The following is a 23600-nucleotide window of genomic DNA, read 5'->3' on the forward strand; positions in this document are numbered from 1 at the left end:
TAGTCCTCCGACTTCAACTCTGTTAGAGTGTGGAGGGGGCAAGTGGGGAGCGGGTAGCGGGGTTAGCTGCAATGGGTCGCATAAAATAAGTGAAAGTCAAATTGTATTGACGCATTGAGCGCATGAACAAATTAACTGCGCAATGAGCCGCAGACAGAGTGACAGACGGACAGACGGAGGACGGACGGACAGACAGACTGGCACGCACATGTATCTGTGCATCTGTATCTGTGCTGCTGTATCAGTATCTGCGCCTTTGTATCTTTGTTTGGCATCTAAAAACCAAAGCAACAGCAGCAGCAGCAGCCGCAACGGCAACAGCTACACTTTTCGTGGGCCTTTTGCTATTTGGTTTTTGTTAAGCGAATTAATTTTGGAGAAAAAAAAATTATTAAATGAGGCACAACAAATGGGCAACAAAAATCGAAACAAGTTTTGTTTGTTTGTTTGTGGCACAGGCTTATGCAACGCAACAACAACAACAACAACAACAAGCTTGCCCCAAAAATAATATAATGTGTGAATTGCGCAGAATATTCACCGAGATGTTGAGTCACGGCAATTGAACCTTATCAGCGGAGGGCGCGATAAGCCCGATATGCTTTTCGATGGAAATTCGGATGAGTAATTGCTCAAATGTTGCACAATGCAGCGCGCTATGATTGACAGACTTGTGGGGCAGCTGGTTAAAGGGGGGCGCAGGCAAAAATGCAAATTGACAGGCAAACACCTCGAGACGCTGCTCAGCGATAATAAAAGCGTGAGATGGAGCCAATTAGCTTATCAGCGTGACAAAATCGTATTCATATACGAATTCGGCAGCTCGCAACTCGCAGCTCGCGGCTTGCGGCTCGCAGCTCGTTTTGAAATTCAAATGTGGCAGGTTGCAAGCTGAACGGGGCAACTTTGCTGCTGCTGCTGCTGCGGCAGCTAAGTAAACAAAACGATTTGACTTTGGACACGGAGTCGGCGAACGCAGAGCAAAGTGCGCAGACCGCGGTCACAGCAGGTGTCGCTGTCGGTGTCGGTGTCGATGTTGTTGTTGTTGCTGTTGTACGCCTGTGGGCGTGGCTGAACTTTCACAAATTAATAACACTTGAAATGGTAGCCAAGTGCAGAACGTACTGGCAAGGCAAGTAGAGTCCGCGGCAGAGTTCAACAGCAGCCGGATTGAAGTCCAATCGGAGCGGCATTATAATTGAATTCGCGAGGCGAACGGAGCAACAGAGGAACGTTTCCAACAGTTGTGGAGAAAAGGCAGAGAACACAATTTCCAAGAACTCGCCACAGTTGCAAGCACACACACAACACACACATACAGATACATAAATACATATGTTATATATACATTTGTTATACATATAAATAAAGCATTAAGCAAATGTAAATAAAGACTCGAACAGCAAGTGGCGTGGCCTGGGGCAGGGTCCAGAGCTTGAAGTTGGGATATTTTTCAAATGTGCTCGAAATTCCTGCGGAACTGCGAATAACATGCCGCAAAGGCAGCTGCAACAGCAGCTTAACCAGAAAATTAGCGATCTGCCAGATGAACGAGAGATAAAACTCTGATAAAACGGTGCGTATGATTGATATTTGACAGTAAAAGAATACCCTGTATTCAGCTTTAAAAAGGGTAGCCTTAAAACTGAGTGAAAGCAAGTAACAGTGAGCTAGTTAGGAATGCTCGAATGGGAGATACCCTGTAGACAGCACCGATTTGTGTCAAGATACATTTGAACTTTCCTCTATATGATATGGCAAAAAAATAAAATTCGTTGTTATCGATATATATCGATTGCTAAGAATTGGGAACAGCTATCGATAATAGGGAAAGAGAGAGCGATGGAGAAGGCATATGCTTAACTAGATTATATATATACTTTATAATCAAGTTTCTGTATAATTATGCTTGTTACATGCACTTGCATAAAACTAATGTACCCCCTCGTAAGAGTTTCGAGCTTTTCAATTAATATGAACTTCGTTAAGAATTATAGCTTTACGTAACCTTTCTAATAAAGGGTTGCTTAATAGTCGATAAAATAGCTTTAAGCCTTTTCTATCTTAAACCGAGCGATCGAAACCCATTGAGCCAAGCACATGACGCACGGCCGCAGTAAAACAGAGTAATAAAAAAATAAACGTAGTCTCGATAAACGCGGCAAGTGCAAATGGATCCGGCAACGGGTTCGAGGTTCGTTATTTGGTCAATGGCCCGCCTAGAAAGGGGCGTAGTCTAAAATAAGCGCGGCTCAGCTGCGGATCGGGTCGCTACACCCAGACTCCAAGCGCGAAGCTCTGAGAAACGGAGGCAGGCACGGAGGAAGGGAAGCAGGGAGGTAGGGACGAGCCGGCAGACTAAGTGGCTTCTCTTTTGGTTCTCTTTGCGGTTCTGGTTCTCGGGGGCTGTCCCGCGTGCGCTGGTAATTTGTAAATTGGTTCATAATTCGGTTTCATCAGCGCAGCTCACCCGCCCCGCCCCCGCCCCCGCGCCCACGCAGCGCTCTACAGTTACAGCTGAAGATCCAAGAATTTTAGCTAAAGTCATTTTGTATATACACAACTTGTTGTGTTGTTTTCTTGCTGTGCTTATGTTTTTTTTTTTTTTTTTCTCATTTTTTTTTTTTTTTTTTTGTTTTTGGAGACAGCGGCAATGCGTTCGTTGGCTTCTTTTGTTCGTCTGCGCTCTGCTCGTGGGGGAAAACAATCCAAAAGCTCACAAATGAAATGGGTACAATCAACTAACTGTAAATAGTTTTTATTTCTGCTTCTTCTTCTTCATCCTCCACTTCCATCAGTTTCTGTTGCTTTTTGTTTTGGACGCTGCTGTGTGCCAGTTTTGCTTATGAACGGACAGTCAGAGAGACGGGCAGACAGAGAGACGAAGAGACCAATCGACAGACAGCAACAACGCGTTATAATTTTCTATTTTCTACAAGTTGCGATTGCCTCTGCTACGGCTTGTTGTTCGCCTGCCGACCCCTCCCCCTCCGACGCCTCTGGACACCCCTTGAGAATTAGTCTAAACATATTCAAAGTTGTTTCGACCAAACATCAAATCGCATTTGGCATATGCGAAATTTGCATATTTGCTCACTTGTTAATTAATAAACTTCGCTAAACGTAAACAAGAAATTCGCTGAGAGTGCTCGACTAACTGATGCCCTGTACTAAACAAGAGATATAGCAAAAGTATTTGAACAATTGATAATATTTCTCTGCAGCTGTCAATTCATATTTGTATACATAAATATAAGCCCTGACAAACGCTTTTACAAAAGCCATACACCCGCTTAACTTATATTTATGTTTACAGGGTGTACGAATATTTCTCTTAAATGTATCGAATAAATCTCCAAGTGTTGACATTATCACATCTGTTAATTTAAGCGCATGTTTTGACAGTTTACTGCCACTAAAATTCTTAAATGCCAAAAGTTAAAGTTATTTTATTCTCTTAACAAAAAGGTGATAGCACAAATTATGAACAAATCAACATTTGAAATTTGATTTTGCACATTTACCTGGCTGACATAATTGATTTAAGTAATCGAGGTCTTGTGTGCATCACAACTCTATTGATACCATAGCATAATCGTAATTTACCTGAACTGACTTTGACATTTTGCGTGACAGCTGAGAAAACTAAATGATATCTATATATAGTCGTAGGTACCCTACATATATGGACACAAGACACACATTGCCAGGCGCACTCACAGAAACTCCAGTTAGAGCTATTATTATATATATGTACATAGGCAGCGTTTGGTGATGGGGTGGGGTGGGGTGGGGTGGGGGAGGGGAGGAGTACAGGTCGAGTGTTGGCTCGGCTAAACAAGGAGGTCAATGCATGAAGGTTAGCGGCAATTTGTGTCGACAACATCGTCAGATGCTGCAGCCGAAACAAAAGCAAAGCAACACCAAAAGCCAGCCTGAACCGTTGTTGCTCGTCAGATCGATGAAATGGCAACAACAACAACAAGAGGGAGAAGCAGAAGAAGAAGAACAACAACGACGACGACAACAGCAACAACAACAATAAGTCAATTGCATTGGCAATAATAAATAGAAGAGAAACTGCAGCAGAAAAAACTGTTGTTTGTTGCTAACAAAAGCAAAGGAGAGACCAACCCTCTTCCCTGCCCCCCTCCCCACGCCTATCCACCCAAAGCCCCGCCAGTCATAGCAGGCGTCCCCACACGTCCAGAGATCGGCAACAAGCTAAACAAAATGCTTCCTCATCGCCGCCGTTTGGCCTAGCGGATTTACAATGGATGCGCATTGCCTGCTTGTGCAGGCAGAGAGCGAGAGAGAGAGGGTGGGGCGGGGGAGGGGGGTAGCGGAGGCTAACCAGTTAGGCGTTCGAATTGGGCGTGCGAGGGAGACAGCGCTAGCGCTGACGAGCGAGAGAGAGACGGAGACGCCGGTATCAGTTGACGGTCGATGCGTGGTGGAATGCTTCGCTGCGCGGATCCAGAAATTGGCAAACAATAAAAGCCGTCAAAAAGTGCAGCCAACATGGCAACAATAACAAATAGAAGCGACCGAGAGCGAGAGGGAGAGCGAGAGAGAGCAGTCAGCAGAGCAACAAAAACAAAGCGCAGCAACATGAAGCGAATAGAAGAAAAGCGAATAGAAAAAAACAACAGTTTGAAAAGTTGATTGTTTAGTTGAGGCATAACAAAAAAAGAAGAAAAAAATACTGTTGTTGGCTGACTCTAAAAAGTGGAGCGTCGATTTGAGCAGCCAGAGAAAATGCCCTGGGCAGGGGGAGTGCTTGCGGGGAGGGGCGGGGGAGAGGCGTGCACAGAGCTGCAATTGCAGTTGCAAATGAACTGCGGGGCTAAGCGCCGAGTGCGCATTCTGAGACTGATCTGAGTTCACATGAGCGAGCGAGCGAGAGAGAGAGAGAGAGAGAGAGAGGGAGAGCGCAAGATCTTACCTGGTGAAAGATACATTTCAACTCTTGTCAAAAATGAAAATCCACTTCAAACTTGTGTGTGTGGCAAACAGACAAATGTGTTGGAAGAAAGCGCACAGGGAAAACAAATCTGTGGAAAGGGAGCACAACTGCGCAGCCGCCGTTGACTGACTGACATTTTATGGCAGTTTTCTTCGTCTTCTTCTTTTTTTGTTTTTTGACTGAAACGCAAAAGGCGCCTGAAGTGTAGCCTGACAAATGCATAAGACTTGACGCTGTCGCTGCAGCTGGAAGTTGGAAGTTGGCAACTGCCAGTGGAAGCCGCAGGCTCTATCACAGCAAATATGCAGCGACGTCTCGCGGCCTGACAACAACAACAACAACTACGAATGCTGATGACGACAGCAACGACGACGTCGACGTCGACGTTGACTTGTAGCAATTGAATTTTTGCACGTCGCCCATGAAGTTGTTTGTTTGCTTGGCATCATACCCCATTACCCCCCCCCCCCCCCCCCTTGCACAACCCACCACCCCTTCGCCCGCTGATCATTGTTGCTGTTGCACTTGGATGAAAAATAGTAGAAACAGTTAACGAAAAGGAGGAAAATGTTTGTGTGCCTGATTGTTTGTTGTTGTTGTTGTTGTTGTTGCTGCGCGCATATTTATGTTTGCTTTGACTTACCGTTAGACGGTTATATGGCGGATTACATTTGGCACTGCTGGCAAATTATCTGTGCCGAGTATCTTTTTCCAGCTCGAAGTGAAGCAAAGTGTTTGATGCTTGTTGTTGTTGTTGTTGTTGCTGGCCAGTTACAAGCTACAAGTTGATGCCTCATGGATAAGCCTTTGTGTGCAGCGAGTAGATTCTCAGGCCTACACAGAGAGAAAAATGTGAGCGCATTTAGTATATTAACTCTAAAAGAAGTTCTTAACTCTTTAATATGATCTTAATTGTTAAATATGTCCAGGTCTTTTATGAAGCCAAGTTTGCAGACAAGTCGCATCTAATTAGACTTTACGCATGCAAACTGCAATTGTATAAATCTAATTGCTTTTTAATTACACAAGTCTCTTTTAAGTATACAAGTTTTACCCCAATTAAATAACTTTTTTGAATATAATATAATGCTCTTCCTTCTTATTTTCACTATGAATCCGACTGGAATCTAATCAGACTTTGAAGCATTAAAATTTTCTCAAATTTACTCCATTTGGCAGCTTCAATCTTCCATTATGCCATCTTCTATTCTTTCGACTTACAATTTCTCTTGCTTATTTTAAGAAAATCAATTCAATCTGATCAGAATTTGTGACAAATTAATTGATTAAAGCCCAGCCACATTTCCCTACTTTATAAGTAATTCACTATTAGCTCCATCTTTTCTCCTGTTCTACAGCGCATATATATTACGTTTTTCCCAGCCATTCACTTCTGGCCAGCTAATTGTTGATGTCTTTGGAGACCTCCTAGGGATTTGGGCATTACTAATGATGATATGCCATTGCCTTTGGGGCATTTTCTGTGTGAAATACTGCGACCCGTTGTTCAATTTACTGTTCAACTTTCAACTTGCCGGACTTTCGCAGCAAGTGACACACACACACACACATACACATATACTCAATGGTAAGAAATAAAATCAAAACAAGAAAATTAAAAAAAAGGAAAGGAAAGGCCCCTCCGCATAGCTGCAGCTGCCCACCTGTCCTCCTGCCCAGCTGCCCCCCACCTAGTCCCCCAGCAGCCGCCATTAGACGCTCGTTTCGCACAACTTTCAAATGGCTGCGCGATCGTTGGGCTACGAAATTCGAGTATCGAGTATCGAGCATCGAGTATATTTGAGTATTAGTTGAGCATTTGAGTCGCTTTGTTTTGGCCAACTCGAACAGGGTCTTAAAGCTATTGGCGTTTGGCATAATTATTGTTGTATTTGTTGTCGTTGTTGTTGCTGCTGGTAATTGTTGCCGCTTTTTGCTTGACGGGGCGGCATCAGAAAAGAAGGTCGCACAAGGTGGTCCGAGCTGAGCCGAGTTCGTTTCGCGCTACCCTCACTGCGGGTACTTTGGCTTTTTGGTAGCTCTCAACAAAATTTGTGGCAATTGTCAAACAGATTCTGAATAAATGTATCTGTGAACTGGTTTCATATCTAGCTAGCAGTTCTCTTAGTATAGTCCTATACAAATTGTAGACGTGCTTTTAAATTTATATTTTGTACATCGTTTCTCTCTATTTAGCTGTCCGAAAATGTTTGATTGGCTGTTTTCGTCGGCGATCTTTGGTCTATTATTCGCTTTGCTGCCATTGGTGTATATTTTCCGTAAGGCAATCCGGCTGCAGAAACAAAAGCGGAGCCTCAAGCTCCATGCATCTCTGCGAGATGCGTTGCGCACACGGCTCCAAGTGGAACCAGTCGAAGAATTGCCTGAAAAGCCGCCGTCGCCAATACAGACCGGCTGTTTTATCGATGCCGAGCAGCTGCAGCTGATGAGGGGCACAGTGGATCTGATAACCTATCGGCTGTCCCTGATCGAGTCCAGCATCTACAAGGATCTCAATCCCAAGCCGCATCTGACCAACGAGGAGTACATCGCGGCAGCCCAGCAGATGAGAGACGTAGTGCGTCGTTTGAAGCGAATGCCTAAAATACCGATGCCAATGCCAGTATCGATACCAATGGAACTTATAGACAGAAGTATATCTGAGGGTTCTCTGCACACGGAAGGATAGATGATAGCACATGAAGTGGGCATATGCAATGGCTATGTCAATACCAAAAACAAAACCTTAATACGAACATGTGTATAGACATGGAACACACTGTTCCAACAACAAGCTTAATATACAATTAGGTGAAATTTATAGTTTATATATGGGCGGGCTATATATATATATATAAATATATATATATATATATATATATATATAATTCTTGATGCAGGGGTAAACTTGGCAGAGTAGGCCCAAGCTTTGGCGCCGTTTCGTTGCTTATAATTCTCAACTGCTTATACACTCTACCTAGCATGATGAGGCCAAAATTGCTGCCAAATTCAATCTTGGCAAAATGAATATAAGAAAAATTAGCAGTCTGTTGATACAATAGGGAGGCTCTAAAGGTTCTAGTTAAACAGACAAACGCCTAAAAATGCAGCTTAATTTTTAAAAACCCTTATCTTAAGATACCGCACCCATATAGCTTTATGAAGAATTGTTTGGATCAAGAATTTTAGTTTAAGCAATTTATTTTTTGCAAGATATCTTGATTTATTTATTTTTTGCAAGATATCGAACTCAGCAATTGCAAGCTTGACTCTACTCCTAACATAAATGCAGAAACCTTATCGAATCGAACTACCATATTATAAAGCTCCTTTAGGAACAATCGATCCTCCTTTAGAGCATTCAATCTTCGGCTTGCCAGTGATAGCTCTTTTTCTATTTTTTTGCCTATTGTATTTTCGTTTGATTTGTCTTTGAAATTAATGTGCCAGATTTGAAAACCTGTAACGTCAGCTGGCTACAGATCTGGAGTCGCAGCCAGAGTCGTTGACGGAGCGTATTGCCCGAAGAAACAGCTGAGGAATTGCAATCAAAGCGCTCTCTTTTCTTGACTGTGTCACGCCTCCCTGCCTCCCCCCCCTCCCCTCATACACACACACACCACGACTGCTTTACCTTGCTGCTGCTATTGATTTTCACCTGGAATCAATCCACCGTTTTGGCCATCTACAGTTCGCACAGCTATTCAGCTAGATCTGCTAACCATATGTATATAAAAGTTTGTGTACACATAAAAGCCATGCCCCGTTTTGTTGCCTGCTTTGCTCACATGCTCCATTGTTTTTGTTGTTGTTGTTGTTGCTGCTGCTGCTGCACGTCGCTCACTTGCCAATTTTTGTTGCCGTTTTCCGCTTTGGCATTGACGTATTGCTGGGAAGGGGGCGTCACACTCTGATATTTGTCGCTGTTTATTGCTAAGCAATTTTTTGGCAATAGTTTCGCAGTCGCTTGGCTTCGCGTAGGCGCTCAGCGTTTTCTCTAGCTCTCTGGCCGTTTCTCTCGTATAATTGAATTTGTTGTCGAGGCTGGCACAACAAAGCAGCGGCATTTGCATGCAGCGAGCACCTAATAAACTGAACTTTAAAGTTGCGCCATGGGGCACAGAAGTTGGTCAGAGAGTTGATCGGCGCAGTTGTCAATCAAAAAGTCAAATTCCAACTGTCCAAAATGCGCAATTTGTCTGCACAATTGAGACGGAAAGCGAATGTGACATCGAGCTGAGAATGCGACGAGAGGCCGCCAGCTAAAGCACAAACACACAGACAGCTCACATATTGCGCATACGCCGCGTGCGCCGGCACATTTAATAACTACGCGAGTTACGAGCTCTGGGCACGCGAATCAAATCGCATCGTAACGTATCGAAACGCCAATCGACTATCGACAATCGACTCAGGAATGCAGCCAGCGCGAACATGCGACAATTCACAATCACAATTACAACAAAAACAGCCGCTCTCATGGCTAAAAGCTTGAATATTAACCCACTGCAATTAAAGAATATTCCATAAATGAGTTGGAGAAACTTGAAATGTTGGGTTTACTTTAGCCGCCGAGCTGCTTTCATTATTATATATACTTTTATCAAGGCTGTAAACCAATTTGAAGTTACTTATTGAATACGAACATGGAGAGAGAGAGGAAAGAGAGAGCGGAGATAGAGACAGAGAGAGAGAGAGAGAGAGAGAGAGAGAGAGAAAGAGAGCATAAGAAGCGATGAAGTATTATAAAGTTAACACTTATAACCAAAGAATGTAAGACTGAGAACCTTACTTAAATTCGTGAGAATCACAAAGAAGGGCGATATTTAATAATACGATTATATTCAATTTGCGACCCAGTGTTGTAGTTGATCTGTCAACAAACAGTCGAAATATATTTGAATATATCTTTGCCTAGCATTATCTTAGACTTCATAGATACTCCCCGGGCAAATTGAAGCCCAAACTAATTACTATCCATAACCATGCTAGCTGAAGGTCATTTTGCCTTAGCTTTTACTTCTATTTAAGCAAATAAATCTTGTCTTTAATCAGATTTTGCTCTATTCAATTGGATCTTACAAGACTAATGCTCACCAGAAAAATGACTGTCAAGAATATGCAATAACTATTTGTGCAAAGCAAATCTCAATGGGTTAATCGCATTGTGTGTTGACAATTGACAAAGCCAAACAAATGTTAAACAATAAGCAAATAATTTTTCACATGACATGCAAATTTAGGATCGGGCAGGCAATTGGGCAGCCGGTTTAACCATTTGTGCAACATGTTGCCATTGGCCGAACGCATTTTGGCGATCAACTCTCAACCGCCACGCCAGACGCTCAAACAACCACATCTACATGTAACACACAGCAGCAACAACAATCTCAGCAACAACAACAATCAGCTATAGGTCTATATAAAGTTATTCGATTTCTATGCTAATCGAATTGCAACGCATACAACTGCGTAATGAGTTTGCCGTTTGCCGCTTGACTTACATATGTTAACAGTTTCTGCTGCTTGAATACCCTGTAATTTTGAAAAAATCTACACTTGCAGGGTGTCCGAGACTATAACATATGAGCCTTCATCTTTTCACATTCACTTGCGGTGATTTTCAGGCGAAATATATGGCTCCCTGACTGACTGACTGATGATCAAAATACAGCGCAGACCATAAGATCTAGAAGTTTGATATTTTGGACTCTTCTGAGAATTCCACAAACAAATGTGGAAAATAAGTGCAAATTTATTAAACTATCCTAACAGCTTTGAACTCATTTTGAAAGATCTTTTAGAAAATTCATTGACACCCTGTTTAATAGTTTCATAAAAATATATGCCGTCTGGCCAGAATATGGCTTAAAGTTTCTTTGGATAAAGTCTTAAAGAGAGCTTGTTACAGAGCATCATTTAGTGCCATCATTGACACATTCACTTTTATTTATTGTTGCTAATGTTAGGTGTTAATAGGTCAACAACATTGTGTTGTCTTTAAATGCCAACTGTTCCAAGTTTGAACCCTATATAAACTATAGCTTAGATCGTATTCATGACATAAGTACAAGTTTTTGAGCTGTGCATATTTAGGGCCAAGCTATCGCAGCAAGTGAATCGTCGGCGTCAATTGTTGCAACAGCTACGTGTCACGATCCCAGCGCCCAGAAATCACAGAGAGCACAAACTGGCAGTCAGACAGACGGACAGAGAGACGGACAGACAGACAAATGAAGCGTTTTGAAAAGCTGCCTCACATGTGAGCCAAAGGTGCAGAGTTATGGTTATGCCTATATACACTTATATGTGCCAAAAAACCAACGGCAAGCTCGACTAAAAGATGCCCTAGACATAAGTATTATACAACACGGAAGTCCAAAAGGGAAAAGTTGTTTGAATTGTATCAAATAATACGCTGGGTATTTACGCAACAGGGCCGTGTCTTAACTACAGGGTATGGCAACAACAATGGGCAGCAGCAATTGGTGAAAAATCGCCACAAATGAGCAGCGCGAAAAGCGACGACTGTCGAAATTGTTTGGCTATAAAACTAACCACAAAGTAGGAGCCCAGCTTGAGAATGGACAGACGACAGACTCGCGGCTCTGTCATATCGCAGACTTCATTCATATGGGAAACTGGGAGCCGTTCGGCTGGCACAGTTTGGTTGCCGCAGGTTGATGCCGATTGCCGCCGAGCCCAGCAACATTTTGCGGCAATTGCAACTTTATTTTGCTCGTTGTTCGAGGCACAACAGCACAAAATATTTGAACGTCGTCAAAATGTCAGCGTGGCAAAATTTAATAAACAGCAACAGCAACAGACAGCGGCAACTTTTTAGCGACGCGTGTTGCCAACATGTTGCATAAAGTACAACAAATAAAAAAGAAGTAAATATATAAATGCAAACAAAAAAACAAGGCGAACTGACAACGAAAATATGTTGCACGCGTCGCTGCTCCGATTTTTGTTGCATTTTTGCAGCACATTCCCAATTTGTGAGCCGCCCCAAAAAAGGATGCAGGGTGTGTGTGGCACACACACACACACATTTATTTGTCATGCCGGGCAAACACCAAAAGCGCACAAATTCCCACGTTTAGTTTTATTTTTCTCGTTTTTACAGTATTTCAGTTATTGTGCGTGTCTTGCGAAATATGGTTTAATTAAATTTGTTCGCTTGAATGAAAATGCAAAAAACCAAAACAATTTATCATTTGTATTTTAATTTTGTTGTTGCCATATTTAGTCAAATGTATTGGCAAAACAAATTGATTAATTGATTTAGTCTCCATCTCATCTCAATGAGAACTTTCCCAGCTCTAAAGGGGCCCGCATGATCGATGATGCGCTTCCGCGGTTGCACGCTGCGTATGCGCAATGTGCGAGGACGCGATATGGGTTCAAACCCAGCCCCAAAAGCCCAACCGAATGCTGCGTAACACGCGCGTTGGCTGCAATATTGATGCCAGGGCCAGTCGAAAGTGACGACGTTTGAACGCGAGCCCCGCTCAGGTCTGCCGCCCTCCCTCTGGCAAGCTTAGTTGAGCAAACACTCATTAATCATCTGCCCAGCTGAACTGAACGAGTTCCTCAATGATCGCCGCAGCTGCAGCTGAAATGGAGTCTGCGCCGGAGTCAGCTTCATTCAAGTGCTGTCCATGCGCCAAAAGTGATTGTTTTCGTATTACATAATCGCAAAAAAAAGCTACCTACAAGAAAGTAAAGCAACTGAGCAAAACATAACGAATACGTCGATACACTCTCCCAAAGTGGAACACGGAAACTAAATCCTCACAAAGTTAAAGATCTTAAGAGAGTTTGTTAGAGCTTCGCAATTGTGATAAGAGCTGGAACCAGCAGGAATAATCGATAGTTTATTTAATATATCGATAAGTTGTAGCAAAGAGTTTCAAATGTTTGATTCCAAGCCTGCAAATCGAAAAAATTGAAGGCGGTATTTCAACCGTTAACTAAGAACCGAATCTATAGCCAAACCAAATACAGCCGAACTTAAAGCAGAACCTAGTTAAGTAAATCAAAAAGTTTGGTTTTTAATAAAAGTAGAAGTTTAAATAGAGTGAAATAGAAGATTTAAAAGATGTTTTAATATAGAAGTTTTTAAGTTTTTGTTTAAGTTCTTCTCTTCCCAGGCAGAACTAAGAAGAACTCACGTTCCTGACCTGGTCGGGGTCAGTGCACGGGAAAAGCCAGTGGTTCGAACCCTGCCCTCAACCAATCACAATTTAATTGTACGACTTGTTGTCCAGTCTATAGATTGGTGTTCCTTTAAAGCAGCTTGGTCTTATTCCCTCTTTCAACATACACTAAATACTCACATTACCTGACTTCCATCGCAGCTACTCGCATCTCCCCATGATTTTTGACAAATTGAATGACATAATCAAGCAAACCCAAACTCTAGCCCCAAACCCACTATCAAAACCGAAAAAATCGTAACAATTCGTGCAAATGGAGCCACAACAATTGACTCTTTATGGATGTGACTACATAATCATCAAGAGCATCTCTCCGAGGGCGACGTTTTCGCTTTGCCAATGCCTGGTGGCCACTTGAGCGCCCAGTTGGCAAACACCATGAGTTAGTTATAGACACCGTCGACGGCAACGATGACGCCGCCGGCGGCTGTTGTTGTTGTTTTTGGTTGTGGCTGCACTTGGCGCGTTTGTTTCCGGCGACAGCTGGCGTTTAGGGGGCGGCTGGAGGTGTTGCGCCAAGGCCAGAGGAACGCATAATCACACGCTCTATAAAAGCTGTCGATTCACCTGGCAATGGCATCAGTTCAGCTCTTTAGCTCATTTCAACCAGATCCACGTTTAATATGAAAGTCTTCCTCTGTTTGCTGGCGCTGGGCGCAGTTGCCAATGCGGGTTACATTGGCGGTGGCGGCGGCGGCGGCGGCGGTGGACACGGACATGGACATGGCGACTCCGGACCTGCACCCGAGGTCAAAGTTATCAAAGTGATTCATGAATCGGCACCTTCCCAGGGCGGCTGGCAAGCAGGCGGTGGTGGTGGCGGCGGCGGTTGGCAATCAGGTGGCGCTGGAGGCGGCGGTTGGTCAGCGGGAGGCGGCGGCGGTGGTGGCTATGGTGGCGCCTCTGGCGGCGGCTATGGCGGTTCTCAAGGGCAAGAGGTCAAGATAATCAAAATTATCTCGCAGCAATCTTCCGATGGTGGCTATGGAGCTGGCGCTGGTGGTGGCTGGTCAGCAGGTGGTGGCGGCGGCGGCGGCTCTGGCTGGTCCGCTGGCGGTTCAGGCTCTTCGGGCTGGTCATCTGGTGGTAGCGATGCCACCGCAGCTGTCAAAATCATCAAAATCATCTCGGAAAGCAGCTCAGATGCTGGCTCTGGTGATGCCTCGGGCTGGTCCGCTGGTGGTGCAGGCGGCGGCGGCTATTCCGCTGGTGGTGCAGGCGGTGGCGGTTGGTCTGCTGGCGGTGCAGGTGGCGGCGGCTGGTCAGCGGGCGTTTCTTCAGGTGGCGGATGGTCATCGGGGGCTCCTGCCAGCGATGGCTGGTCCTCTCAAGGTGGCAACGGCGGCGGCTGGTCCTCGCAGGGCGGCGGCAGCTGGTAAAAAAGTTTCCACAACTCGTGATAAGCTCAAGTCTCATTCTGCCTCATCTCATGCTCATTTCATTTACTTGTTGTTTTTTGCTCGCCTTATTTGTTGAATAAAAGTCTTTATAATTTCCACAATCGATATTTTCCTTCAGCTGGGTTTAGGGTTTGGGTGGAGACGCGAAAAATCGTCTCAAACTTTTCCATTTAAGGCACGACAAAAAAAAATGCATTTCAGAGTCGAAAACAAAAGAGAAAGAAAACTCAAAGCTCCCTCCCCCTGGCTCCCTCTCTTTCTCTTTCTTTTTCTTACCCCATCTATATCTCTGCTAAAAAAACACACTTAAGCGTAAAGTAATAAAATTCAAGCAACCAAAAAATGTCGAAAAAAGGCAAAATCCAAAAAAAAAGAAAAGTGGGCGAAATAAAGAGAAGCAGGCAGAAAATAATAAAAGACTGCTCGGGCAGCAAAAAAAAAGCGTAGAAAAATAGAAATAAAATAAAAATAGAAATATGTAAAATATCACTTTGAGGCGGCGACGCGTCGCCAACCCACCGAGAACCTAGCCAGGCAGCCAAGGATATCAAGGATACCAAGGATACTCAGACTTGCCACCGAAAAGGCCAAAAGTGCAAGAAAAAGCTTTTCCACTGCCGCACAGCGGGCCTCGTTGGGGGGCGCGCGCGCGTTTTTCTTGTATAAAAATATTTTCCATATAAATCTAACAAAGAACGTGTTCGGGTTACTTGATTAGGCGCCCAAAGTGTGCAAATTGCCGGGTGCCGGGCGGAGGCAGACCGACAGTGCGACGACGCCAACAAGAGTAACAACAGTAGCTACAACAAGTAGCGTGTCGAGTACTCTCGACTGAAGGATACCCTGTACACAGGTGCGATGAATTGCAGTCACAAGCATTCGAACTTCCTTCTATGAGCGCACGATTGTATTAATTTCTTTAGTTTTTAAATAAGGCATACAAAATGTCTGTACATACAAAAGCCCAAGACTAAATAGCTTTATGTATAAAAAAAGTAATTACTCAAGACCTGTTTAGAGATTATAAACTGCAAGTTAGACCCAAAAATCGTTGTAAACACACAATATTTAACGCTTTTATGGAAATTGGCGGATAGTTACCTTACCATAAAGACATTAGACAGAAAAAAGCGAAAGATGTAGAGTCAGGCAGACAGCTGGGCGAGCGGACAGCTGGACTTAGAGTTGGCTTTCTTCTACCTGTTACAAACAGCTGCTCGAAACAGGTGTAGCCCTTTCTGACAGGGTATAGCAGGCACGGAAAGTGGGCATATGTATAGCCCGACGACTTTTCGGTTTCCTTAACGCTTTCCAAATAAATACTTACATAGAAATAAAAGAGAGCTAAAAAGGAAGGCGCAGCAAATCCAATTTGTTGTTGTCGCGTCAAGCGTTGGCTACAGCAAATGTTGCTGCGCGGGAGAGGGGCGGGTCGGGGTAGAGAAGTAGGGGGTAGAAGGTAGCGGCTCATCAAGTTGGTTTCCATATTGATTTATTTCTTGATGGCCAGCAGGAAGTGCGCTGTGAGTGAATATTATTTTGGGACTATTGCGCAAATTTGATTTTGGATATTCTCGAGAAAATTGCTCAAATAAAAAAAGCAATAATTAAACGGGCGATCGATGCCCGCCACAGATCCCATCCAGACATCAACTTGTTGCGCCGGATAAACAAACAAACACACACAAATTACTTAATATTCGCATTTCTATATATAAACATATAGTCGTACGATCCAAGAATCTGTTAAACAGCCACAGAAAAAAAAGCAACACCATTGAAATGCCAAATTCGAAATTATTTTTGATGAGTTTATGGAAAATTTTCACCAAAAACTGAAATTTTCACAGCTTTGCCTTTGTGGATCCGTGGCCGGGGCGATTATTTCTGCGGTGCTTCTTCCAAATTTGTTATTATTTTAATTTAAATTTTGTTGATTGATGCTTTTGTTGTTGTTGCTGATGTTATTTTTTGTTATTGCCCGTTGCACGTGCAGCGCCAGAAATGTGGAAAATTGCGTGTTTGCCAAACAACAACAAATACAAGAACGCCGTTAAGCCAAAGTTAAGTTGTTCGCGAGACTCCTTTCTGGGGCGCCTTATTGACACAGTATATATCTGTGTGTGTGTGTGTGCTCGAGTGTGTGTGTGTGTGTGCTGAGTGTGTTGACTGTGGGCGCGTGTGGAGCGGCAGCATCGACAACACACTCAATGAGGCAAATGCAAACAGTTTACGCGACCCTCGTTCCCGCTAAACCCCGCTCTTCCTCCTGGCAACCAACCCCCGCGGCATGCGGCATGCGGCAAGTCGAAGCACTTATTATTATGCAATTTAGATTTATCTGAGTTGACAGACAGATGAAAGAATTAATTTCGAGTGGTTTCAAAGTCTAAAATTTATCTAAATTCAATTAATTGTTTGTCTTTAGGGACTGACCGATTGATGGGAAAACTGATTGACTTTCTGATTGATTGATCGACGGACAAACATATGACTGACTGATTGATTAAACCACATCGACTGATGCATTGACTTAAAAGCTGATTGTCTGTCTAATTGATTGACCAACTTACTGACTGATTGAATTTCTGATTGATTAATTTACTATCTGCCTGATTGAAGGAAAACTTATTGAATTGCTGATTAACTTACTTACTGACTGACTGACTGAGAGATTGACCAATTGACTGATTGGTAGATTGACAAACTGATTGACTGTCAGACTGGGTCACTAAGTGATTGATTGATTGATTGACTGACAATATACTGACTGGCGGGCATACTTATTGACTGACTGATTGATTAACTAACCGACTAAATGATTGACACGCTGATTAAATGTCCAATTGACTGATTGACTGGCTGACTGATCCACTGTCAAACGGATTGTCTGACTTGATTGACTGATTGATTAGTAAATTAACAAATTTACTAATAACTCAACGCACGTGCATAAGTGTATGTTAGTAAAGGATTTTGGGAAATTTCACCCATAAATATGGAAGGAAAACAGCTGCATGAACCTTTACTTTTGTCTACCTGACGATTTTTCGCCATTCTTTTTTGGAAACTTCACCACCATAGTCGAAAAATACACAGCAAAGAGTTGTTGCCATTATTTGATCGACTTAAATCTCAATTAAAAATTTTGCCGCTTTTATATATAATTTCAATAAAAATCAATTATAATTTTCTTAAAATTTCATTTTATTTTTCTGATTTACAAATTTAATTTGGCATCTTCACCGAGTTAAACTCCAATTTATTTATCTGTCCCAAAAACAAAATCTCCTCAATGGCCTTTTTGGCCAGCAGCTTGTTCCTTCCATCCAGCTTGCGATAGGTTATGGCCCAGCCCTCCGCAAAGATCTCAGCCTCATCACGTAAGCTGTGATTGAGATTGGGCGCAACCTGCGGCTGGAACTGAGTTGCAACGTTCATTGACGGCTCAACGGGCGGCGGCAAGTGATCCACGGGAGACTGGTTTACAGGTGATCCATTGGACACTGGTAACGCAGGCTCAAACTGAGCAAAAGTGAACGAATTTCAAATCAAGATTTTAGATACAAATCATCTAAAGATTTTCTAATACAACACTCACAACTTTGACTTCGGGCTCAGAGATGTCGTCCATTTCTTCATCATCCTTTAGATCATTATTGGAATCTTCCTCGTCTACCTGTGGATCTGGATCTGTATCATTCCAGAACTTATCCGACACATCGGAAAGATGTGAGACACGAGTTATCCTGCCATCATCAGAGCGCAAAAAGGACAATTCATTAAAGTACCACAAATGTGGCACGTAAACATCATCCGTTTTATGGGCAATTTGTTCGCTCTGCTCCACTTTGCGGAGTTCACGTCTGAAGCAAGTCCGAATGCCGTTGATCCTGCGCCGCATGACCTCCACAGTGGCCTTTGGGTCGATTTTCCGATAGCATTCCAATAATCTGTCATAGGCAGCCTTCTTCATGCGGTGGTTCTTATATACCTCGTCCGTGACCCGCCACAGCGCAGGCAGCTGGCGGTAGGCATCGAAGAACTCGAGCCACAGATCCGTTTGCGGTATGGCACTCATTCTAGTTTCACGGCTTGAAGCACACTAAAACTGCCACAGACCGAGAGAGCGCTATAAGTGCGCTCATGCCCATGTTTGATACTGTTTGCACCTTCAAACACACACTTCACACACACCAACTGCACACGTGTTGCAGTTTGAGAGAGATGTTTGATGTGCAACATGACTGACCGAGCCGTTTGCACTGCGCAAGTTGTCAAACACGCTCTAAGCGGTTGCTGCCGAACTTAAAGAAGCGTACAACCGTTTGACAACCAACATGTAGTTGGCAACAGTTGCTGCTGTTGTTGTTGTTATTGGCGTCATATCGTCGTCGTCTGCAGCCGTACAGCCATTACGTCTGGTCGACGACACTGGCAGCGCCAGACGTGCGTCGCAGTCGACGCCATTAACGACGCGACGTACCCTCATCGATTTGGCGTCGTCGTCTTCGACTCTGCATGTTTGTCGCCAAGTACTCACAACACCAAAGCACACACACACACTGACAAGTAAGGCAAAGAAAAAGTTGGCAAAATATGCACGAGACTTAAATGAGCGCAAAAGCACAAACAAAATATTATTACTAATTCATTTTGTTATTTTGTTCATTGCACCCTTTGCTTCTGTCGCGCTGTCGCCCACTAGCGACGCGTCGCCGCGACGCCGTCTTTCTCTACCCCTCTCGCTCTCCCTTTCTCTCACTCACACTTGCCTTGCACTTTTGCATTGCATCAGCCCACACGCCAAGCCTTGCCTCTCCCTCTCACTCTCCCTCAATCGCTTATTGCTTATTGCAATTCATTTGCGTGCGAGCTTTTTGTTGCATTTGTTTTGTTTTCGTTTATCGTTAAATGCTTTCAGGTGGCCGCTTCGCGATTCTTGCGCTGCTGCTGCGACTGCGGCTCGGCTGCACATCAAGTCATAAGTAATTTATCATAATACTAATTTGAAGTGCGTCGACGCTGACGTTGACGGCGACAGCGACAGCGGCGTCTGTCAATGCCAATCAGTTGTAAATGATATGGCTGACCGATTCTTGGGACTTTCCTTGTCGTTGTTGCTGCTGCTGTTGTTGTTGTTGTTGTTGTGGCTGCCGTTGTTGTCAGGTGGTCGTTGGCGGTGCCAACTGCCAGACACCAAATTAACTACACTGCGATAAATTTGAGGGTGAAAGCAGGAAAGGAAATCGATTGCTTAAGCAAATGGTTCGTAAACAAATCAACTGACCAAAAAGTGCTGGCTAAAAGGGCACTTTTAATAACTGGCCTTAAATTGGGTTCTTAATTGATTTGCAAATCAATTTGTCAAGATGCTTGATATCATGTTTAATTTGGTGTGCAGGTTGTGACAACGCCTCTTATGATATATGCCTGTATGGTGTATGTATGTCTGTATGATGCATCAAGAAGCGAACCGGCTCGAACTCGGAATCCCAGTTTTTTTTTTATTTACCGTGAACCAATGCTCAAGCTAACTGAATAGCTGAAAGAGCAAATGCATATTTTTCTGACAGTTGTTTATACGATTCGAAAGAATTTTTCTTAAATAAGCTTCGGTTCATAGAACCCATGCTTAAGGCGAGGATTTGGTTTATATGAGTCTTAAAAGGCTTTCAAGTATCAGTTTGTCAAAGTAGTATGATGGAAAAGTAGTTGTACTAAAAGCTTTTCCCTTAATAACCTTCCAAGCATCCTCTTTTATCTGAAATCCTTCAGTTTTCAGATCCTGACTAACCTATTCAGCGTATTTGCCAGATCCATCTTCAGTCTTATTATCATGCTATAGCAGAAGTACGTACAAATTTGGAGCTTGAGTAAAAATTTGTATATTCGTCCATTTTCAGAGTGTTTACCAACACTGAAAATCTCTGCTGGCCTGGGCGGCATGCATTTGGATAATTCCTTTAATTGCACTGTTCAAATTTGTTGAAAGATTCATAAAGTGCACGCACACGCACACACTTAATCAGAGTCGCAAACATACACACACACACACACACACACACACACTAAATAACTGTGCAAACTGCCAACAGCTCAACAATAAAATGCGATTTCCTACCAACAATGTGCACACATATACACACGCACACACACACACACACACGCCCACGCACATTGTAATAATTTTTTGGGTCTGGCTTGTGCTTTGTTTTGTATGTGGGTCATATCCTTATGAAATATTCAAATGTCCCGAATTAAGCATTTATGCCATTTCCACTCTTTTATTGTTTGTCCGATTTTCCAGGCTATCCAAAGTTTTCCACAGCACCCCGCCACCCCCTTCACCCGCTCGAGAACTATACTGAAAAACAAATTGTAAATGCGCCCAACGCCTGATTATGTGTGCGTGCGTGCGTGCGTCTGTGTATGTGTGTGTGTGTATTTGTGTGTGTTTCAATTTCTTTATTGAAAATTTGACCAATTCGTTGGGAAGGTGCACACAAAATAGGTTTGCAAAGTGGGCGTAACATGGGCGTTACAACAAAAGCAGCAACAGAGACAATAAAACAGAAACGCATAAAAGCAAATAAATTGGTTACATTTGGTTAACACACTCACACTCACACACACACACACACACATACACACACGTGGCATACACAACACACACACACACACTCACACATTTCGTAAATCCGCAACGGAAGTTGTGCTTTTAAATCGATTTTGATTGATTTTTCTCACTGACAGGAAAAATGCCTTTTGGGCAACACTCACAAAAGCCCGCATGTTGTGTGCGTGTGCGTGTGTGTGTGCGTGTGTGTGTGCGTGTGTATGTATAAATAAAATCAAATTGTAAATAATCGAGTCGGAATCGTCGCCTGTTTGTATTTTGCCAGCCCTTTGGCGCTTTTCACTTGAAATCCGTTGGCAAAAAAATAAAGAAATAAATAAACAAAAATAACATCAGACCGAAAATAAAAAATAAATTATTTTCACTAAAATTATATTCAATATTTTAACTGTTGTTGTTGTTGTTGTTGCTGCTGGGCGTGTTTAACTTTGCTTCGCTCGCAGCTCGTTATTTATTTATATTTATCGAATGTGTGTGCATCGCTTTATTTCAATATCATAAAAAAGTGGACATTGGCCCAAAGAAAATAAACTAAAAGCCAGCACTTACATTTTTAATACAAAATCAATAAATATAAAAATATATATGTATGTAGGTATGTGTGTATATTAAAATATGTTGTCGCACACCCACATGCAGCAATGTGTGTGTGGAATTTTTTCTTTTTATTTTGTAAGGCACTTTTTATGGCTGCGGGCTCATAAAAAGCGCATAAAGTGGCTTTAACATGGCATAAAAAATGCACCCAAGAGTGCCAATAGTTGAGCCAGGGACTGCGGAACAGGGCATCGGGAGGGCTAGGGTCAGTTGTCTCTCATTCTCCTGCTCTGGATGCTTTGAGTGGTCAGAGGCGTGGCCTTAAGCAATGAAGAAAAGAACCGAAAAAAGCATATGTGACAAAGGAGCACGTTTCAGTGCGGGAGGTGTGAGGCAAGGCGAAGGAGTTAGATAGACAGACAAGGGGAGAGAGCGAGAGAGAGAGACAAAGTGAGAAGAGTAGCTTTCTGCTAGATATTACATATAACCGAAAATATATATTCTATATTTGTAATAAGCATGATGATATCCTTGGCACGCCGAAGGTTTAATACCCTTCTAAGCTTTTCCCTTATGCAGATATGTGAGAATTGTGAAGCTCGCCAATGCTGAGTTGGTATCTTGGAAAACGGAATTGTTTTATTATATAATAATATACATACATCTCGGCCGATCTTTCACATGGCAGCTGTATGATACTAGTCGTATGCTGTTAAGCTTATACTAATATATGAGGATCATAATGTAAGTAATAAGTCCCGAATTTGGACAAGATATCATAGCGAAAGAATAGTTTTTGCATATCGGCAGATCGTTCCTATTACAGCTATATGTTACAGAGGTCCGATCGGGCCGGTCGGAGCTATGCAGAGTTTCAAGACGATAGCTTTAAACTGAGAGACTAGTTTGCATAGAAACTGACAGACAGACATACGGACGGAAAAACAGACGGACATGACTATATTGATACGGCTTATGATGATATTCTGAAACATATATACTTTATGGGAGATGTCTCCTTGTATTACATATTTCATGACAAAATTATGATACCCTCTACTAGAGTATAATAAATTAATAAACTCTTATATAATCCTTTCACACACATGTAAATCTACCCTTGCGTACATAACAGGCCAAAAGGTCTCATCAATCTTAAGCTTTTTCTGCTTCGACAACACCTTTTTCCTTTACAATTTCCTGTGCTTTTGGCATAAGTCAAGCATCAGGGCATACAATCAAACACACATACAAAATTTATATGGCTGCATTAGGTCGTAATTAAAATATCACACCCATGCAAACAAATGCCAGACAAATCTACCCCCCACACACTCCGCAATCTCTCTACGGTCTGGTTTGGCACCCTGTTTTGGCATCTTGTGCCCGACAAATAATCTTTAAACCCGCTTTTTGTTTTTAATAAAAAGGTCTTTACAAATATTTTAAGCCGCTCATCATTGCCTTATGCGCTATTCCTTCCATTTGCCGGCAACCTTTCGCCAAGGCAAACCCAGTCCACAATCAACCCAGGTCTCAACCGTCCCCATCCCTTGGTCCCAGGCCAGTTGCACAGTCCATAGTCGAATTCCACCCAGAACGGCCACGTCTGCAAATCAAAGAAGCGTATCGCGCACGTGTCTGAAATATGCATTAACACACCGCCGCCGCCACCACCGACAGCACCACCCACACCACCACCCACTCAAACCAGCCACCCACAAGGAAGGGGCGACCACTCGTGCTAGTCGCTGCCAGCGGTAGACAGTAGCCCGGTTCTGATCACACCCCGGGCCGGAGAGCATCCACCGAAAAATGATTTTATTTTTAATATT

General features: G+C 43.1%; 2 protein-coding genes and 1 long non-coding RNA gene across 5 annotated transcripts in view; 1 reads left to right on the forward strand and 2 right to left on the reverse strand.

The window, feature by feature from the left end:
- Positions 1–23600, reverse strand: part of LOC115769707 — a 193849-nt gene that overhangs the window by 74630 nt on the left and 95619 nt on the right. For all 3 annotated transcript variants that reach the window (XR_004018780.1, XR_004018779.1, XR_004018778.1), the window contains exon 4: positions 5610–5800. This is a non-coding gene — a long non-coding RNA (uncharacterized LOC115769707). The remainder of the gene's footprint in view (positions 1–5609; positions 5801–23600) is intronic.
- Positions 13812–14567, forward strand: LOC115769706 (glycine-rich cell wall structural protein 2). Its single transcript, XM_030714636.1, has one exon. The coding sequence runs from the start codon at positions 13812–13814 to the stop codon at positions 14565–14567; it is 756 nt and encodes a 251-aa protein (XP_030570496.1).
- LOC115769705 lies at positions 17817–18866 on the reverse strand. Its single transcript, XM_030714635.1, has 2 exons — positions 18190–18866; positions 17817–18113 (listed from the first exon to the last, which is right to left on the reverse strand). Exons 1-2 carry the CDS (start codon positions 18667–18669, stop codon positions 17817–17819), a joined length of 777 nt encoding a protein of 258 aa, XP_030570495.1. The 5' UTR covers positions 18670–18866.

This window comes from Drosophila novamexicana, unplaced genomic scaffold, assembly GCF_003285875.2.
Source record: "Drosophila novamexicana strain 15010-1031.04,08,12 unplaced genomic scaffold, DnovRS2.1 tig00004554-arrow-pilon, whole genome shotgun sequence".
NCBI lineage: Eukaryota > Metazoa > Arthropoda > Insecta > Diptera > Drosophilidae > Drosophila > Drosophila novamexicana.

Coding starts and splice junctions, on each gene's coding strand:
- LOC115769706 (XM_030714636.1), top strand. CDS start 13,812: ATGAAAGTCTTCCTCTGTTTGCTGGCGCTGGGCGCAGTTGCCAATGCG.
- LOC115769705 (XM_030714635.1), bottom strand. CDS start 18,669: ATGAGTGCCATACCGCAAACGGATCTGTGGCTCGAGTTCTTCGATGCC. Junction 18,114..18,189: donor CTGAGCCCGAAGTCAAAGTT/GTGAGTGTTGTA, acceptor ACTTTTGCTCAG/TTTGAGCCTGCGTTACCAGT.